Source organism: Podarcis raffonei, chromosome 11 (assembly GCF_027172205.1).
Source record: "Podarcis raffonei isolate rPodRaf1 chromosome 11, rPodRaf1.pri, whole genome shotgun sequence".
Lineage (NCBI taxonomy): Eukaryota > Metazoa > Chordata > Lepidosauria > Squamata > Lacertidae > Podarcis > Podarcis raffonei.
The window spans coordinates 59,698,618-59,719,114 of record NC_070612.1 but is presented as its reverse complement, the minus strand read 5'-3'; the positions used below and the strand labels follow the sequence as shown (position 1 = coordinate 59,719,114).

Below are 20,497 nucleotides of genomic sequence, written 5' to 3'. Positions count from 1 at the left end.
CAGCAGAACAGCCACCCTTGGCAGAATAAACACTTCACTGAGGGCCCATAATCAGCCTAACCCACAGGGTACAAGGGGAGTACATAACTCTGTAAAAGCTTGCAGAAAATCCAGGTATACGGTTTCTGCTCAGTCGCCACATCTACAGTTTTGTTGACACCTCCAGAGAATTCTGCATTGTCAGTGCAGTATGTACCAAATGTGCTTTGGCGTTGTGCAAAAGGTGCTGTGTGGCATGAATCAGATGAAGATAACAAATATAGTAAAAAAAACTGCATTGCTTAACCTTCCATTCACGTTTCATTTTCAAAGATACAAGTTCTATATTAAATAAATTTCGAATTGCCAGAATATTGCAGTGCTGAATGATTTGTTTCAATATTCAGTTAAATAAAATGGGGTTGTTTCAGGAAGGTTTGCTACAACCACAAACAATGAGATAGACTTTTATGGCAGAAGTCTTAAGATTTGCTGGGGTTAAATGGAATGACTTTTAAAATTCTTTAAAATTATATTGTTCCTATCATTTCATGCAGTCAGAAAATTTGTTTGCTTTCTTTGTAAAGCTCTAAACATAGCTAAGTACCTAAAGAGGTTTCTGAACATCTAAGAGTGCTACCCACCTCCAAATTAGAAAACACAAAATAAACTGAATTTCAAAATGTTCCCTAGACCCAGGAATGCGGAAACTATGCAGAAATACTAGCACTATTTTTCAGAAGCGAAACATGCTTTAAGCCATGAGAGGGTGCATTATAGAAGCAAGGAAATCCCAGCGTACCAACTTAACAGCCATCATAATAGATTTGCCACTTGGTGGGAACTAAATATTTAAAAGCCTTGTTTATTACTGCCAGACTTACTTGAAATATTGCCAGCATTACCCACAGGCAATGCCACTCACAATCTGTTTTGCACTGTGCCCTTTCAACAGAAACACACACACATATATACAGTTGCTCAACTATAGCTCTCATCATCCCTGACCATTGGTCATGCTGGCTGTGGCTGATAGGACATGCAGTCCAACAACACCTGCAAGATCACTAGTTCCCCATCCCTAATTTAAAGTCTTATAGCCTCTTAGATATGAATAGATGTATTGTAGCATAGGCCGTCATGGACCAGAACTCACTTCTAATATATGTATCTGATGAAGACTGGTCCACAAAAAATTTGGCCTTTGTTTGGAAGACCATGTGACCTACTTTACAAAGGACACACCTCTATTTTAGGGTCAGCTGCTCCAAGTTCAGTTTCAGGACAAAGAGTCATAAAAAGGAGACTAGGCCTTGAAGTTCCCCATTCACAGTTAGCATTTGGACAGCAGACTGAACAGGCACAACACACACCTCCTAGTTGCAGTGTTTCCTGCTACAGTGAGATGCCTTTTATTTATGTTTAAACTACATGCCTTCTAAAGCAATGCTTTCTGAATTTGCATCTATACAAATAAATCAGCATATGCAAATTTTATATTAGTCTGCGTCCTCTTTCTTCCTCCTTTTTGGTGATTTCTTTCGTTCTGTCCTTCCTTTCTTCCTCTCTCTCCCCCTGCCTCTTTTTTGGGGAGGGACATGTGTAAATGGTTACCTTAACCACAGGACATTTTTTTAGATGTTTACTTTACTTTAAAAGATTCTTTAGAATTGCTAAAGTCATCCTCAACTACTAACCAATCTGGCAAAGTGATGGCACAAGCAAATACACACTACAAGGGAAATTTGGGGTGAGGGAGACAGAGAATCTTCTACATGGTGCCCATTGTGATAGCCTACAATTCCAGGCAGCACGTCCTTTGTGGCTACAATTTGTAGGTGTTCTTTTCACTTGGGAAACTGGTAAAAGAAGTAAGATTGTTTGCTCATAGACAGAAATCCGGTGTTCTCACTTCTGTTTTCTGCAGACTATTCTCCTTTCTTCCTTCTAGCTACTCTGCAGGAGTCTTCCAAAATTACTGGTTTGGGAAAATTGCACATGCTGTCATTTCATCCTTAACAGTGCCACAACTGCTGTGTAAAAGCAGATAACGCATCAGTTGACCGCATAAATTCAAAAGCTATCCCTCCAAAAGGTTTGGTCCAGATGAGCTTTAATATAGGTCACAAACAAATACTTTTCACATTGTAAGCTGTTTTGCAGTCAGCTGTACAGGTGAGAAAGCAAGTTGTCCAAGTTATTACCAGTCAGTGCAACAGTGCAAAGGATTATTTTCCTGGGCTCCTATGTGCATAATTCTGTAGGGATTTTTGTCAATTTTACTCCAAACCAAGACATTCTTTTGTATGAATTTCATAAGGAAAAAAGGACAAACCGTAAGAAAAAAGAGGCAAACTGGGCAAGAAATAAAGCTCTGACAGAAATCAATTCAAAAGAATAAATGTTGCCAATGATATAAAAATATTATTGGGAGGCAATGCTATCCAACCAAGTGTGCTTGTTAGCTCTTCCATTTGAAGATACTTGACTTTTGTGCAATTCAGCAAACAACTAATGCACTCATAAACATGATGAGTCCTTTAATATGAGCAATAAATCTGAGTTTGAGCCACATGGTTCTGGAAGCAGAAGCAGCTGCACAGACTGCAGTTAAGCAAACTCGGTTGTATGCAAAACTCAGGCAGCATCAAACTCTGAACCAGCAAAAAACTTTAGTAGTCTCAGGAGACACTACCAATGTGTTTAAAAATCTGTTTTTAAATTTGCCACTCATCTCAAGAATATCACCAGTTGCTTCTGTATAGTGATCATTTAAAGGAAGGCAAGAGATATGAGTCTTTGTCACCTAAAGCATGCAAGTACATTTCCATGTATTATTTATATTTTTTATTGGCATGGGGGCCTCTGAAACATCTTGACAAGCATATTGCTTTCAACCCAATATGCATAGCCATTGCCATAGCTCAATGTATTTTTGTCTTTTTAAAAAACAGAACAATGCATTGTTATCTTTATTCATCTATTTACAAATTTATATCCCACTTTCACCATGTCGGTCTCAAAGCTGGTTACAGCAGTAAAATAAACAATTCCAAAGAGTAGTTAATATAGTGTTCAACATACAATGGGGATTTAAGCACATAATATATGCAAAACCAAGTGACAAAGTCCACACGTGGAAACCTCTTAAGTTCATTTCCCAAGGCGGGGAGGTAAAAAGTTTTTCCAACTAGTAGTGATTAATATGTGTTATGGTTTGAGGTTGACAGATGTAATGGACATCAAAACCCCATACAGAAGATTTAAAAATTGACTTTTGCAAAATCACTAAAAATTGAAGTAATTTTATTTCTTCATTTAAAATGAATAGGATGTTAAGCATGAGAAGATGGAGTTTTTCTATTGATATTTCAAATCCTTAGCAGGAAGGGTGCATCAACTTCTGTGATGCACAACAGTAACACTCAGTTAGAATTTTGCGACTTACACAGTATAAAACTAAATGTTTGTCTATTAATACACAATATTAATAGTCATTTACTGAGGTCACTGGTAAACAGCTCCCATTGTTATAATTGTAAACTAGGAGGCTTCCTTCGCTGGAAGATTTATAGTTTTGAAAAAGGCTTTGAAAGCTTTTCTAAGGATTCTATTGTTTGCAAGTTGAAGACTTGCAACAGCCACTTGCCAGCCGCATCTTCCAGCCTTATTGTTCCTGTGATTTATTTGCAGTCACAAATCTTGCATTACATTTACAAGCTTCTAGGATGTAGCTTCTCAGAACACAACTTATATATTCATAACCCCACTATTATAATCTAAGAAGATTAACCCAGAGCAGAGGGGAGGGAATTATTTGATTTAAAATGTGGAGCAATATGCAAAACTTAAATTCTTTAACTCACTAATTCTTTGAATGTCTATTTTTAAACCATTATCTTAGTTTCAAAGGTACCCAAATACCAATGTGGCTCTTACGGTATGAACTATAGTGAAAACAACAATAATAAGACTCCTATATTTATATAGGAGGCTGGATTTAGGTCTGATGAGGCCCTAAGCTACTGAAGGTAATGCGGCCCTTTATATGTCCAGCTGTCCTTTGTCAACAACAAATTGTCACTGTTTTTTGTGTTGAATATACGCTATATGGTAATCTATGGACCTAATAGGTATCTCAAGCCATTTGCACATAACAAAATATGTATTTTATCAAAGTAATTGTTGAACTGAAATACAATTAAGAAGAAGGATATTAATAGTGAAATGGGGGGGGCAAGAGAGTGGGGCCCTAAGCTATAGCTTGTTTAGCTTATACGTAAATCCGGCACTGTTTATATATGTTCCAGACCATGAAAAGGCTAGCATCAAAACACTGCGGTACAATGTGGAAGTGGATCTTCAGCTTCTACAGTTGTGGCTCCCCTGGTCATGCTATAAAAACAGGGAAGAGATACAGCTAGGCTACACATTATAGCCACCACAGGGATACTGATCCCCATGGCAACTGTAGTATGTATCTCAGCTCAGAGACTGGCAGGGTCCTCACCATCCCACACAGGAGAACTCTTGCACTTGTCCTAGTATATTGCAGATTGCTCATCAACTCAATAAGTGGGGATTTAACACTTACCCCTGACCCTTATGACATCACAATTTGAGGAATCTATACTAGGGCAATGAAAATGAGAAGAAATTATTGGTTCTGCTTGCCAGCTTAGAAGTTTTACAGACCTGCCACAAATTGACAAATGCACTCTGTTCAGAGTTCATATACATACCCGCTGTTTTTCAGGATCCACATAGCGAATGCCAAAGTAGTCTTTCTCCAGCAAACTGTAATGATTGCAAACATGATCTATGAGAAACTGGCCTTTGGTGTCTCTCTGAAAAGGAAAAAGGACATATATATATATATAGTAAGGCTATAGGTTATTTCTACATAATTATTATGCCTAGCTTTTGAAATTAATGTTTAAACACACTTTATATATTAATTATGTTGCTTCATGAAGTGGGGATTCTGTTCCATAAGAAATATATATTCTCTCCTTCAATCAGCACCACAGTTTCACCAGTCTAAAGTCCTTCTCAGGCATGACAAAGTTTTAAGAGTGAATGGAGTGTACGGCTGTGCACACTGATTCTGCCCCTTCCACCTCCCATCTTGTTGGGTTCAGACACAAGGTCTGAAAGGGGCTTGAATGTGTGTTTGCTTAAGATCATAAGAATGCGAATAGCCTGCTGCATCCACCATTGTGAAAAACATTTTAGCAAAGTGTCCAATTATTAAATTAGCTAAGAAGCTAAAAAGTCCTAGAAAGAAAGTATCTTTTTTAGCCAAACATCTTCAAGCACAACACCTGGAAACGGCATTTCTATTACAAAAAAAGATAAGCATGAAGCCAAGAATAACAGCGTTTAAGGATTTACTCTCTAATCCATTCATTTTATTGGATTATCAATCTTCCTGATCCCTATACACAGAGTACTTGAGTTAATTAGTACCTGATCAAAGGCTGAATAATGCAATCATTTTATTCAAACCAACACCAAAGCTCTTCTTCTAAACCAAAAGCTATACTAAATAGGTACATGAGCAACAGACAAGTTTGAACAAAAGATACGATGACTGAGATGCAAGTTTGTTAGTATCATTCATTTTGAGAATCTCATTCAGTGGAATTGTAGTTGGTATATACAGAAACAAGTACCAGGATCTATAAGCAGCTAGGCAGAAATGCAATCAGATAGCTCCTTTACACTCAAGTACAAGGGGTAGCCAACATGGTGTCCTTTGGATCATCTTGTTGGATCACCATCATCCGCAGACGGCCAATGGTCTGAGATGAAGGCAGCTATAGTCCAACAACATCAAGAGGACAACATGCTGGCTGCCCCTGCTCAAGTACACATTTGAAGAGCTAGATGAGCTTTGGCGTTTAACCCATGTCTGGTTGCTTGTGGCAGGAAACCGAGTGCCCCAATTCCTCAGCAGCAAAGTTGTGATCGGGCCATACAGTGCTGCCCTGTGATGCACTGCTATGTGAGCTGCTTGTCTGGCAGTATGTCAGTCACAAGATATGATCATGACAGATAAGGATCACTAGCAGCAACCACAGTATACGGATGGTGAGGAGGTAAAGAAGCAGAGTGAAGCAAAGACTGGAAGACTTTCCCCCACAAAGTCATAGCCACATCCAAGCTACTTAGTAGATGTTCAAACTCTCTTGGTAAGGTACTCTATGTACATCTTTCTTAACTTAGGGAAGCTCCCCGTGGCAGCATTTTTTTTTTTTAATATGTCTAAAATTAGCAGCCTTATACCTGGTGTTGCTCTGAAATTATAAGAAAGAAACAAAGAAAACTGTGCAATTTTTAAATCGGTAGTTAAAATCAGTGCAGTTTTAAAAGGTTCAGTCTACCACCTTGGTTCAAAATGGTACATGATTATATCCAAGCAGATTAAAAACTGCTCCTTCATCTCAGGCATCACCATACAAAATGGTGTCCAAATGCATAGCAAAAAGGCAATCAAGAAACTTTCCCACACAATAGACTAGCTGAAACAGTACACAGTGTTGGCCAGCAATTCTAAGGAACCAAAAATAAATTTTAAAAAATTGACATTTAGAAAGAAATACTGCATTCTGTTAGTTTTATGGCTGTGCACAGTACAACCCCCAGACCAGGGATCCAGCCTGACCCAAGGAGCTCCTGACCCACAGTCCAGCCCCAAATCACCACAGGAACCCTCATCTCAAATTGGGTGGAAATATCTCAAAAAGCATCCAAATGCCAAGAACACAGAGAAACAACTTTCCAGAATATATAGTAGATACATGTAGGTATGTATATCCTGCATCTACATCAGCTCTCAATAGACTCCATCTCAGATTATTAACCAGATCCATACTTGATTAGCTTCTGTAATGCTACAGCATCAGTGGACCCCCCCTCAAAACATTTGAGAACCTTAGGTCTAAAGCAAAAATCACCAATATTGAGCCACAGGTAGGGAGTAAAAGTAAGAAATGTTTTCTTCTTTGGATAACTATTATTAAATTTCCTCTCTCTTTTTTGTTAGAAAGTGTTGAGAGATAAAAAATTTTAATCTGCTTTATGGAAACTGTTATTCAGAGTCACCTTTATGTCCATTACAATATGAAGTCATTTCTTTTGCATTTACATTTACATTACTTCAGTTTAGGATTGAAATACAGCATGCTTCCAAGCAAGCATAATTAAAGAGCTGAAATATATTTTCCCAGAGGTTCATAAGCACACAGGCAATTTCAGTTATAGATCACCATTTCAAGTAATGCCAATAGATGACCCCTAACATCTGCTCCTCACCAATTTCCTGTGAGATACATGTTTACACATGGGAGCAGTAGAGGCAGGCAGGTTAATTGCATTTCTTGAATAATCTCACTGAGTCAGTTGAGTGAGACTATTCCTAAGTGAATAATTCCATAAAACCAAGCCAGGTCACTGACTAAATCCTGCTTTCAAGCCAGAAGTTAGCTTGAACTTTCAGAGCTTGCTTTGAACTTTCAAAGCTTGCTTTGAAAAAACAACAACATGATTTTGCACAAGAGAAAACTTTTACAAACTTAGAGTCTCTTCATAAAATCCCTTCTATACATTTCTTTTGGTTCCCCTAGATCAGGAGTAAAGGAACCTCTGGCCCTTCAGATGTTACTGAACTCCATCAGTCTCAACCCACACAGCTTATGGACAGAAATAACCGGATTTGTTATCCATCAAAATCTGGAGGGCCTCAAGTTCCTCATCTCGCCCCGCATATTGTAGTAAACAGCCCAACCTTGAAATGCTGCTTAGTGAATTTAATGCCAACGAAAACAAAATCTTTTTGTCCCATGGCAGTGAATGGGTAGGAGCTTATCACAGATGTAAAGGTGGGACTATTGAGAGCTGCTTGGCATGGTAAACCTGTTTATTTTGGGGGGGGCATACTGTTTTTACTCCTGGCATAAATGAAAAGATGCTCCTCATGTCACATAGGACCTATGTTCAGCTCATTTGTGTATTGTCTTCCTCACCCACTTGCAGGCAATTTAATGTTGCTAACTTAAAAAAAAAAAGAAATGGCTGTGTGTTTGTTCTAAAGTGTCATCCCTCATGAGGCAGCTTGGAAAAAATATGGATTATTTTTCCTAATGCGTCATTCCTCGGGAGACTGCTCTGAAAGTGTATGAAGTATATACAGTTTCTTCCCACAAAAAAATGCCTCATCTCATAGATTTGCATCTACAAATGAACAATAGAGAAATAATTCCTTTATTTCCCATGTTGGAGTTGAGCTGTACAATTTGAAAGGAAAGCTTCCAATTCAGAAAATACATTTTTAAATCATCCAGCTAGGGCTGGGAACCCTTGTCCAAAACCCTGGAGAGATGCTGTCAGTGGTGTAGATGACAGTGAGAGAGAAGAAGCAAGAGACTGACTACGTAGAAGGCAGTTTCCTACATTCCTATAAAATGCAAGAGGGAGAGGCGTGAAAGTAAAGAGAGCCTTCCGCACTAAACCAAGAAGGGAAGTAGAACTCTTAAGAGTTCTAATTCAAATCCAGTCCGAATGAAGCTCTTCATTATAATGCAGTGTGCACAAAACCCAGTCCACTTAAAACGGATGATATAGTTAGCTCAGCAGCAAAAAGTATCTTTAGTTGAGCTTCTTCATCATCTGAACATATGCCGATAAAGTGCATATCAATCTACTCAGAAGAAAGTCCCTGTCAGGAGTGCGTGCAGGAGCCAGGCCCTGTGACCAGTAGGGCTTCACAGGACTGGGGGCCTTCCTAAGTTTGTCCTGGAGAGGCAAAGCGCGGCCGCACAGGTGAGGCCGCTTGGTAACTCACTGCACCTGGTGGCAAGAGCCGGGAAGGAACATAAGGTCAGCATTTCCCTTTGGCTCTCTGCCACAGCAACTTGTTTCCTGCCTTGCTGCATTTGGCTTCTTGCTTCCTGATCCTCGGACCTCGGCTTCTTGACTCCTTGCTTCTCAACCCTTGACTTCGTGACTCCCTGCTTCTTGACCCTTGGATCCCTGGCTTCTGGTCTCTCACTCCTGCTTCCACCCCACCATCTTGCCCCCGGTCCCAACGTCCTCAGCCGGGACTTCGATCACCCTTAGATCAAATTTAATGGAGCTAATTCCCAGGTTAAGTGGGGCTAGAATCAGTTTCACACACTATTATTTATTAAAATGTCAGAAAGCCACCTTTCCGGCAAAAGCACAATTAGGCTTTTAGCTTGTTCACCAAACAACAGATCCATATGCCCCACAACAAATTTTGAAACTCTCCCAAGCTGCTGCATGGTGAGGAGTGCTGTTGTTCAACAGAAGACGAGGAAGGATGAAATGTCTGCATTACATTCCTATGTCCTTTGAATCTTAACTAGGTGCTCTGGGTCACACTTTCTGCAGTCCAATTTAGTATGGTTGCAATGTTAAGAAACTCAGTTCTGTGTTAAAATGAAAAAAGGGCCAAAGCTTGCTTGCTTGCTTACTTACTTACTTTGCATAGCTGGTTGTACAATGGACAGAAGAAAATAATATATTCTGGAAACCCGTTAAGGACCAACAATTCCCCACAGTACAAAGTAACAGTTTTGCTCTGGCTTTAATGTATTAAATTGTGAATATGACTAAGGGGACCAAGGAGAATGATTGGAGTTTCAGTTGATAGAATGAAGGATAGAGAGGAAGAGGAAACTGAAACTACGTCCCAGTCAACTTTTAATGAGAAGAGCCTGCAGGTGAAATTGGGGGGGGGGACCCTCAAGGGGATAAGGACTCTGTGGCAGAAGAGTGGGCAGAAGAATGAGACACAAGAGGAATAGAATGCTGGGCTGAGTTACAGTGAGTGACAGGTAAACAATGGTTGGCCGAAAAGGCATTGTCCCATTAGGGGTTTTGAAAAAGACAGTGGCTACAAGAGACAGAGGGAATGCAATGAGAAAGTTAAAGAATGAATATGTAAAGGAGTTAGCATGGTTGTGAAGAAGACGACTTAGGATATGAGCATTCTGTATACAGTGACTACTTGTTATGGATCTTACATTCCTTAATTAGATGTTTATGTTTTAATTAGATGCAGCCTTGAGAGTGCACTTTGAGGAAGCTCTGTAGAGGCTCATCAACCATTTTGTCCAAACCTGAATGGAGTTTGGCCTCCCCACCAGCCTGATGAAGACCAACATTTTTGGTCAGGACATCACCAGCATCAGCATTGCTGACCACATACTTGAGGTGGTAGACAATTTTGTCTGCCTGGGCTCCAGCCATAATCAGCAACCTTTCTACTGACACTGAGTTGGGCAAGCCTATTAGTAAGGCAGCTAAGGAAATGGCTTGCCTCTTGAAAAGAGTACACAATAATGGGATGCTAATGGCCAATACCAAGATTAAGGCCTACCAGGCGTGTGTGTTGAGCACACTGCTTTATGGAAGTGAGTTATGGGCAACATAAACCCGCCAGGAGCAAAGCCTCAATGTTTTCCATATGCGTCAGGAAGATCTGGGGCACCACATGGCAGGACAGAGTCTCAAACAAAGATGTGCTCTTCCTAGCCCACATGTTCACACGTCTGTCCCAGTCTACGTTGACATGGGAAAGGGCCATAGCTTAGTGAGAGAGCATCTGTCTTGCATGCAGAAGATCCCAGGTTTACAAGTAGGGCTGGGAAAGACTTCAGACTAAAACCCTGGAGAGCTACTTCCACTGTGTAGAGAATACTGAGCTAGATGGACCAATAGGATAAGACAGCTTCCTGTGTTCCTATGATCCTCCTATTGTTCCAGGTACTGAGTTGTGTCAGAGGTGGAAGTAAAATCACAATCTGCTATGAGATTTCACTTTATACAATGGAAGAAGAATGATATATGCAATATGAATTGAAAGGGCATGCAATGCAATATCCATGTCTCCCATTTTGCCATCATGTGTAGTTTATCCACTTTGCTAATACAAGATGCTGAAGAACAGTCATGGCTTCCCCAAAGAATTTTGGGAACTGAAATGTGGTGAAGGGCTGAATTTTCTAGTCCTCTGCCCAGAACTATGGTTGATATAACCTCAGTCTCCAAACTTTTTCCTTTCTGTGACAGTTGTAAGAGTGTTGCTTACAGCCTGGCAAAATAGGGTTGGGCAAATCCAGTCCATTTCTATTGAATGCCAGTTTTGCATCAGTTAATACATAAGTTCACGATGTGTGTTCACGCTTAAAAAATCAAATCCATCAATCACATTCAAGTCCTCGAAATCAGTGGTGAAATAGTATTCTGTTAATGATTCTATCAGACCATTCAGCGGCTAGAAAACACAGCACACTTTAGTCCCAAACAGAATTCATGTGGTTAAAATCCTCTTTAAATTAATTGCATTCATATAAAAAGGAGAGTCTGTTGACCTCGAAAGTACCAGATTATATTTCTTCCCATCTGTAACATTTAATCCAAATTACATAAACTAAATGTGGTCGCTATTTTAAGATCTAGCAGTGAAAACCAAAGTCAGTTTGGGTTCCAATTCAATACACATTTACTTGGGAACTCAGTGGGATTTACTTCTGAATAGATCCACAAAAGAATGCTGCTCAAGAGAATGACCACTGAAAAGCATTTCTATCCAGGTAAGAAAAGGGAAATAATATCAAAATCTTCTTCAAAGTCCACAAAAGTTATCAGCACAAGACACAGACATCTTGATATGTCAGTCCAGCAGCATAAACCTGGAGTAGTCATTTGTGACAGCCTGAAAGAAGAGGCGATTTAATTATTTCATTGCACAAGAGTTACCTTTCCTGGTCATCTGTAGGCTATGAATCTTACTCCACAGATGAGCAGATATGCGGCTGTTTTGAACTACTATCATGACTATATCCTCCGGCTCTCATAAGCTGTAAAGTAATTGGTTTGATTCGTCAAGACATGACACCCTTTGTGAGGCAAGAGAAACATGCTAGTATATGACATGCCATCTGAATTCCTACTAAAACACCTTTAACTGCTACAATATCTTAGGTGTACTGAGTTGCACTGAGACATTTAGGAATTCCTAAATGATGAGACAGTATTTTCAGTCGGTGAGAGCTTTGTAGTAGACAAGGTTTCCTATGTGGAGATAGCCTCTGTGTAATGGAGGAGGGTTGTTTTTTAACAAATCTGAAAGTCAGTCAGAAAACATTTGAAACTTGTTCAGAAATCACCCTCATGCTCCCATTCTGCTTTACAAAATATATTCCTTTTTTCTAGCATGAAAAATATTAAGACTGGACCTTAGTAAAAGCATTCAAAAGAAACTATATAATGAAGATGGTAGAACAATATTCTGAAGACCACGTCATGGGACTTCCGGGTTAGCACCATCGGCTAATGGCGGATTCCCTCCGAGCTCCGGAGGGAATCGGCTCCGCAGGATCCGGGTCTTGCCACTGCGGCGACGCGGGGACCCTCAGAAATCACAGGCGCAGAAGCCTGTGAACCTGGTGACTCAGCGGGCACCATTTGCGCCCCCCCGACCCGCGAAGGAGCCTTTTTAAAGGCTTCAGAATGGGCGACGGGGTGAGCGGCGCGGTGCTGAGAGTCGACTGCTTCTCCTGCGGAGTGAAGCCGCATGCCATGGTCGGAGAGCGCTGACTTCTTCTTGTGAACAATTGGACTCTAAAAGCAACAACCCGTGAGTAATACGGAAATTGGATTTGTAAAGAAAAAAAAATTTTGAATTAGGCACGATCGGGGAAGGCGCAAACAGGAAGTCCGTCTCCCCGTCTTATAAATAATCTAAAGCAAGGACTAGCTAACTAAGGTCGAGAGAATTTCTTCTTCTTTATTGGGTAAAAGACATTAATTTCACGATTTGGCAGTATAAGTAATTTCACTGGAGGATAAGAGCTAATTTTGAGAGCTGAAGTGCCACCCCCCCGGACCCAGGAGTGATCTGCGAGAGAGCCTGTTGAGGAGATATAGAAGAGTTTGACAGCTGTCAAATTAGCTGTCAAGAAGGAAAAAGAGAACTTTGTTTCTGCTATCTCTGCTGGATATATTTGCTACAATTTGGTTATATTTTGTTGAAAACAAGGAAGAACTGATACAAACTAACTTGATTTTTGGATTTGAACTGGAAGGAAGATAAAGTAACCAAAATCCCTCTAGAGGGGATTTTGGGACATTACAAGAATGGCTGAAGGAGGAAAAATTCAAGCTAAATTGGACAGAGTGTTTCTTCTCTTGGGAAAGTTACAAGGCCAAATTGATGTTTTGGCTACAAATGTTGCAACTCTGGACTTAACAGTAAACAAATCCATTGAATTTGATAAGGACTTGACTCATGAAGTCCATGCAGCTGGACAAGAAGAGAAACTTGAAAGATTTGAGAGTGTGGAGAAAGAGATATATGTTGTTTCTGAGGAAAAGGAAGGAGGAGATGTAATGTTGCAGATGACAAAGGAGAGCCAGAGGCCTGACATGATGGCTACAAAGGAAAATAAGTACTGGATGATGAAAATCTGTTTTGAATTGAAGATTGAAGAATGGATTACAAATTTGATTAAGGTGAAAGTTGGAGCTTTTGAGACATTTGGACTTAAAAGGAGTAAGAAACAAGATTCGGGCTCCACTTTTAAGTATGGAGGTCTGGCTGGAAGAAATATGGACCCTATCGGGACAGAGCTTCTCCGAGATCTGGTGTTTAATATTAAGGACTACCAAAAAAACCGGCAGAGAGGAATTGAGAGAGAATTAAGAGCCTCGGACGTGAGGTCTCCAGGCTGATAGTAGACTAAGACTGATGGACATTTGTTGGGGATTGAAACCGGGAAAGGGTGGGGTGGGGTTTGGGAATCCAAAGGGTGCATAATTATAATCTGTTTTTTCTATTTTGTTTTGTTATTAGTATGAAAATTGGGGAATTCGTGGAAGGGAATTTGGGTCGACTTTTAAAAAAAGTTTTAAGAATGAGCACTGATGTTTAAATACTGATGTTTATAAGTTAAAATTGGTTTTTCTAAAATGAATTAAATATAAAAAGGTCAAAAATTGGGGACAAGAACTTGTTGAATTAACAATTTGAATTGGAATATAAGAAGGGGAGGTGTGGGGAAGTCAGGGAAACATGTTATTGAAAATAAGGATTGTAAACTTTATGTGTTTTTAACTTTTTTTGTTTTTTTTGTTTTTTAATGTATAAAGGTGGAAAACTCAATAAATATCTTTTTTTAAAAAAAGACCACGTCATGTGACATCTATTATTTTTAAAGCCGCTTCCTTAAGAAAAACACCAGTACTAATGGAATTGGACTATTTTTTCCAAAACTGAACATTAAAAAAAAATCATTTGGAAATTTACAAACACTCAGAAATGTTATTTTCTAGGTACCTCTTTGGAACTGATGGGGCATGACGGCTGTTGTACACATAAACCACATCTAGGAACATATTGGCAACTGTTTTCCAGTGGTCCATCTATCTCTGCCTAAACTGACTGACACTGGCTCTCCAGAGTTTAAGATTGGGGACTTTCCCGGTTGTACCTGAATATGCCAAGGATTGAACCTAAAATCTTCTGCATGAAAAGCAAATATTTCCCTGCTTCAAATCACTAGGATAAACTATGCCTGTTCACTGCACCAAAAGATTTTTCACACAATATTGTAAAACCTTCTAGAATAAACTTCTGTTCTGCATTTTCTTTTCCAACGGTGAACCATTAAAAGTGTACCAGAGAAAAATCATTAACTATGCCCACTTGAGATCTGTAGAGCTTATAATGCTCTATTCTTGGAAGAACTAGGAAAGGAGCCATGAAGACTTATGTAATAACATATTCCACACACAACTTTACACAAGCCAGCAGAGAAAAGCTGAAGTGTTCTAAACATCTAAGGGATTTTGAAGGGACAAGATTTGAGAAGCCAATGCTACGTAGTTTTAACTCCAGATGATAATCGCCAGAACTGTTTATATTTTCTGCTCACAAGAGTTGGGGCAATATTGATGAAATAATAGCTTTTTCTTTCTGTCTTTCAGGTCCTAACTCAGTATCATGTTGGCTATAAAACATCTGTAAGATCAAGCATTTGAGCTTAAGATAAAACATTTAATCTTTTCCATAGTCCATTTTGCACTGGGTGAAAATGACAGCTACGGAAGCGGAGCTGGGATGAAAGGTCTCCCAACATACAAATCGCTTACCTATAACGACGACGCAGCGGGAAAAAACTGATTTGTTTCCTGAGTTGTCGGGAATATTTTATGCTATGGAGTAATAGACCGACGGGGGGGGGGGCAGGGACTTTCGTTCCATTGCTTTTCACTGCCACCAATACAGTAGGTATACATTTGGTGCCACCCCAGAGTTCGGTGCCCGTGTGCCCTTGCACCCCCAGGTAAAGACGGCCCTGGGTACACAACCAATGTATCAGAGGCGTTGCAGGGTCTTGAAACAAAGTACACACATGGATACACAGTGAACCCATTCAAACCCTCAAGAACTAATGCCTACAACCATCTTACCAGAATAAGTCAAGGAAACTCCATTTTCTGAAATATAGAAATTCACCCAAAATAGCCAAATAAATGGTTTCATTTAGTTCTAAAGGTAATAAAGATGCTGTACACAGGTAGAGGGGAGAAGACCTGAGTAGCCATGGGGGTGGGTCAGGGTCAGACATAATCGCCAAATCCTCCTCCTGATCGGCATATTGGGCAATATCACACATGTCAAAGAGCCAGACAGAAGCCCATCAGACTCACAATAAATGTACAGAACCCATCTCAGGATGGGAATTCACGAGGTGCATCAAGAATAGATGATGTCAGCTGATTCAAGATCAAGGAAACTAAATACTTTCTTTAAAAGATGAAAGACAGGTATATAATCACTGCCTTGAGTGATAAGGGGCATGCATGGGACTGTCATTGACAGGTTTCTGACATTTTTATGATGCTTCTTGAAATGCATTGTGGGAAATTGTGGTTGCTTTTAAAAAGTTGTGGTAACCTTTGTTCTGGCTTCTTCTTCTTTGCTTGCTTTGGAGTTGAAACATGGTTGTGACAATTAACAATCAGGCTTAATAGCTGCTCTTTAGCTCTTTAACTTGGCTGCGGTCTCTTCTTGAACCTGACAGATTTTGGACCCACAGAACCAGATCCTGACAAAGTTGGGAAACCCTTTAAGTAGGGTACCCCAAGTTTTGTTTTCTCCTTAACAGTTGCAAAAGAAATAAGCTATGTGTAAGAAAATCATTGTGTAAAGGTATAGCAACCCCCTGTTCCTTAGCAATGTTTATTTAGAACAAATAAGGAAGAAAATAAACAGTTTTTTTAATTCATGGATTCAGTTGAGGAGAGGGGAAGAATTATCTCCTTATCCTTGAAAATCTGTGAGAGAGCATTTGTTCTGATCTTCTTGTAACTTGGCAGATTGTGGTTTGTTTCCCCACCAAAATCTTCATCCAGAAAAGCCTCAAAGAAAATGTCCAAAAATCTCATTAAAGTTACAGATGGGCCTGTGGCATATTTAAATCTGTCAGTGCAAAAACTCTGGGCATCTTTGCTTCAATAGTTCTTATTTCAGTTTTAAATCTTTTCAATACTAAATTCCTCCTTCAGAAAAGACAGGTTTTTCTTATATACTGTGTACAGCAAGTACATCATATTGTAAGGTTCTGCTTTTGCCCTCTTGTGGGAAGGAGGAGGTCTACAGTGACAGAATTCTCAACACAAAAGAGACATCTGCATTGCAAAAACTCTCATGGAGTTGCACACTATTTACCGTATATGTCACTTTGTATGCTTTTTGTAAACAGGAAAATGCAGGCAACTTAAAAAGAAAAAAGCGTCAAATCTCATCATTACATACAGATGCTGTCCTCATTTAACATTTGTTAACAAGTTTGTTCATAGGGCTCAACAACTGAGGTTGCTTTTTTAGGTGCAGGAAAGCAGATTTGTTTATTTTGGTATTCAGTATATGTACATCTAAAAAAGTTATTAAGAGAACATAGCAACATCTTTAAGAGATGGAATCCATTTGAGCTGCAAGAATTGTTCTGTGTACAAAGGTCACAAAAGTATATTTATCTTGGTCACCTTTGCAAGAAGTTAGAAGGGCATATGCACTGTAACTGAGTATCTGGCATATTCAGCAAAATATCTGCCATTCCAGAGAACTGAGTCAGGTACTTATGCAATGGCACTTGTGAAGGGTGCAGAGAGACAGAAGGGCTGAGATAAATTCTAAAATCAGAACAGGGAAGCAGATAAGACATTCAAGATGTGGCTCTATTATAAAAGGCAGTCTTCCAGGCAGGGTGCAGGGATTCTGTAGGTTTTATAAAGAGCATTATCTTAAGATATTACCCACTACTGATTCAGCTTCCTATCCTATCTAATATTTCAGTTAACATAGAAATGTGAGACTTCATAAATGTATGTTGGTCAGGAAGTAGTTATTCCCTAGAAAAGACAAACATCGACTTATACAGTGACTGACAACAGCAATAACAACAACAAACTCACTTTGTATGAAATGTGTTCATGCAAACCATCTCCTAAATGCATTTAACGGTCTAAAAAGTTTTAATCATTACTTAAGAAAAAATTACAGACAGCAGCAGTTGTCAGACTTTGTCAAAGTGGGATAGCCTCAGCAGCTGGACATACCACACTTCAAAACAATACATGGGTAAGATTTTTGTTATTAGAACTTCTAAAACTAATTTGGACTGTGTTGTGTAAAACAACACCAGTAATAAATTTTAGATGAGGAAGAGTGATTTGCAGAATATCGAAACACAAGGAACTCCAAGGACTACCTTGTGTTAAATATTAATTTTGTTACCCAGCTACATGAAGAAAATTGAAGAAAATTCTGAATCCTGTTACTATTCAAATATTGAAGATATATGTGGCTCATAATTAATTGGACAGTTTTCTTTTTAACTAAAGTGTGAAAAATAGGGGGGAAGCCAATTAAATTCTTCTTGCCATCTGTGGCAAACTTTATTAATTCAGAATTTAAATAAATACACTTCATGAAATTAATATACAGATATCAGTGAAAAACCAGTTTAGATGAAAAGAGCATTAACAGCTACGGCCAAGATTTTCTGTCACATTGTATAATTAATTCATATTAATGGGAAAGTTTGCCTTGAAGATACGTTCTGCTCTTATTTAGCTGGTCCCAGTTCTTATCTTAAATTTAACACTCTGAAATAATTTCCCATGACTGCAGTGACTCAGAGAGCAGGGGGAGGGGAGACGCACAAGCTTATTGCTATGAATAGTTGTGTTTTGGCTTCTTTATGAGAGTGTTTTAAACAAGTTTTCTAAAGCTCGTTTTTTAAAAAGAGAGAGAAAGCTATTCATTCAGCTGTTTCCCTTCTTATTTCAATTGCACATTGCCACTATGATAGTAACGTGCATTCTTCCACATGAGATAGCCTGGTTTATGTGACTGACCAGTAACTGCTGCAATTTCTCACCTAACAGAAAGGTTGCATTAAATTCCTGCCGCATCTGAAACTGTCTTGTCATGTGTAAACAGCACATGCCTCTGCAGGCAAATTTATCAACTGACAAATATGAGACATTTATCAAGTAACAAATAGCTTCTTTGCTAAGGCTGCCTTAGGATGGGAATAAATTCCATTGACCTCAACAGGACTTACTTCTGTGTAAGCATGCATAAGATTGCACTATAAAGCATCAGAGTAAATCCATGCAAAGAAATCATTTAATTAGTCCACTAAACCAGTTCCTAGCTCATGCTATTTGCAGAGACATGCACCATACTTCATCCTTGGTTGAATAATATTACCCCAGTGGCAAAATTATTTTTATGAAGAGGAAACCATTGCAAAATTACAGTCCCTTTCCAGCCATCAAATGCAGAACTGGTATCTTTTTTTAAAAAATGGAAACCACATTTAGCAGGTCAACATCTAGAAATTTCAGAACAGTTTTAAAGGAAACAGTTTTAATTGACAAAGGCATAATGGTTTGTTGGTATGGGCTTGTTTAGGTATGAAAATTAGCTCTAAAGTAATAGTTTCCGCATGTTTTTTCTGAAGAGTTAATGTTGGTGTTATAAGGACAGAAGGTGCATTTGTGGGCTTCCTACTCTCCGTCTTCTTTTGGATACTTTTTCAAAACACATTTTGAACAAGATATGATGTTACTTTAAATGAGGGGCTATTCATATTCTGTATGCTTATTAAATTACTGGAGATATTTGCTACACTAAATTCAGAGCTTCTTCTACATATTTTTTTCTACGGAAACAAGCTTATATAAATGCATTGTTTAATCCTGGCCAAAGGGCCCATGAGACCTTAGTTATGCTGCTGATTATTATTATGTGCTGTTTATGCAAATTCATCTCTTTCTCCTTATCACAGTGGCCGGTTCAGCAGAAGGGTTTTGGATTTGGATTAAGTCTTTTATCTGAAATGCTGGCACAAGAGTTAATACACCAGAGGCTAGAGTGGCTTGAAGCTCAGGTGGGGGGGGGGGGAATGTTGTATATTTTCCTCTTATATCCACTTTTCAGATCATATATGATTCCCCAGTGTCTCTGATGTCAGTTTCAAGCTTAGAAAAAAGCAGGAGGAAAAGGCTGTGACTACTCTCACGTACACTTGGTTTATCCCAGAGGCTATGAACTCGATCACAGAAGTGTCTTCTCTAGTCTTCTATAAATTAGGAAGGGGGATTTACCCCCACTCCAGAGGCCCTTGTTAGCACACCTGCCCTGGTAGTCAGGAATTGCAAAAGTTGCAGCATATTCTCCTTCCTAAAAAGAGAAATCATTTTATTATGAAGTTACCTACTATTATCGCCTAATAGACACCATCCTTAACATTGCTGAATGTTTTTAGTGTTAAAGGTGAAGTTCTGGGTTTATTTTAAATTTTAAATTAAAAAATAGGGAACTGCAGCAAAACTACTCAATCTCTAGAAAGGAATTGCTTAAGCAAATTCATAAACAGCCAAGATTGCAAAATAATCACACTAGAGGGGTTAATGAAAGGCTAAGATATATTAGATGCATTTAGTCATATTTTAGTTACATTATTATTTCAAGACATCTGGACTTGAATACTTGAATGCTTTAAGAATACATCAGGATTAGGAAAAACTGGATACTGGATAGCAGATTTAACAGAGTTGCAATCCTTACCTGGAAGTAAGCCCCATAGAACTTTTTGGGGCCTACTTTGTAAGATTGCACTCTGAGCAATAAATTCTAACGCTAATTTACAATTTAATGGTGTGAACTATCTCATTTTCCCCACATTTACTCAACAGCTTGCCAAACTAGAATGTCATCCTATTTACAGAGTAACAATAAGAAGCAGGTGATTAGGTAAAGATCAGCCTTGAACCAAAGGCAGAGAATTTCACACTGTCCCAAACAGAGGCAAGTCACAGTGCAGGGTATATCTCCATGCCTTCTGTTAAATGATGTTACTGACTACAGTAGTGCAATCAGAAGATTTGGTACATGTCATTTGGCACATGTCTT

The 20,497-nt window shown here is 39.0% G+C and overlaps 1 protein-coding gene across 3 annotated transcripts in view; it reads right to left on the bottom strand.

Annotated features, from left to right (window-relative positions):
- Positions 1 to 20,497, bottom strand: part of FRMD3 (FERM domain containing 3) — a 124,245-nt gene that overhangs the window by 66,690 nt on the left and 37,058 nt on the right. For 2 of the 3 annotated variants that reach the window (XM_053407818.1, XM_053407820.1), the window contains exon 2: positions 4,722 to 4,826. The exons of the other annotated variant lie outside the window; for it this stretch is intronic. In XM_053407818.1, the coding sequence (XP_053263793.1) occupies positions 4,722 to 4,826 (105 nt within the window). The remainder of the gene's footprint in view (positions 1 to 4,721; positions 4,827 to 20,497) is intronic. 3 annotated transcript variants of the gene reach the window in all.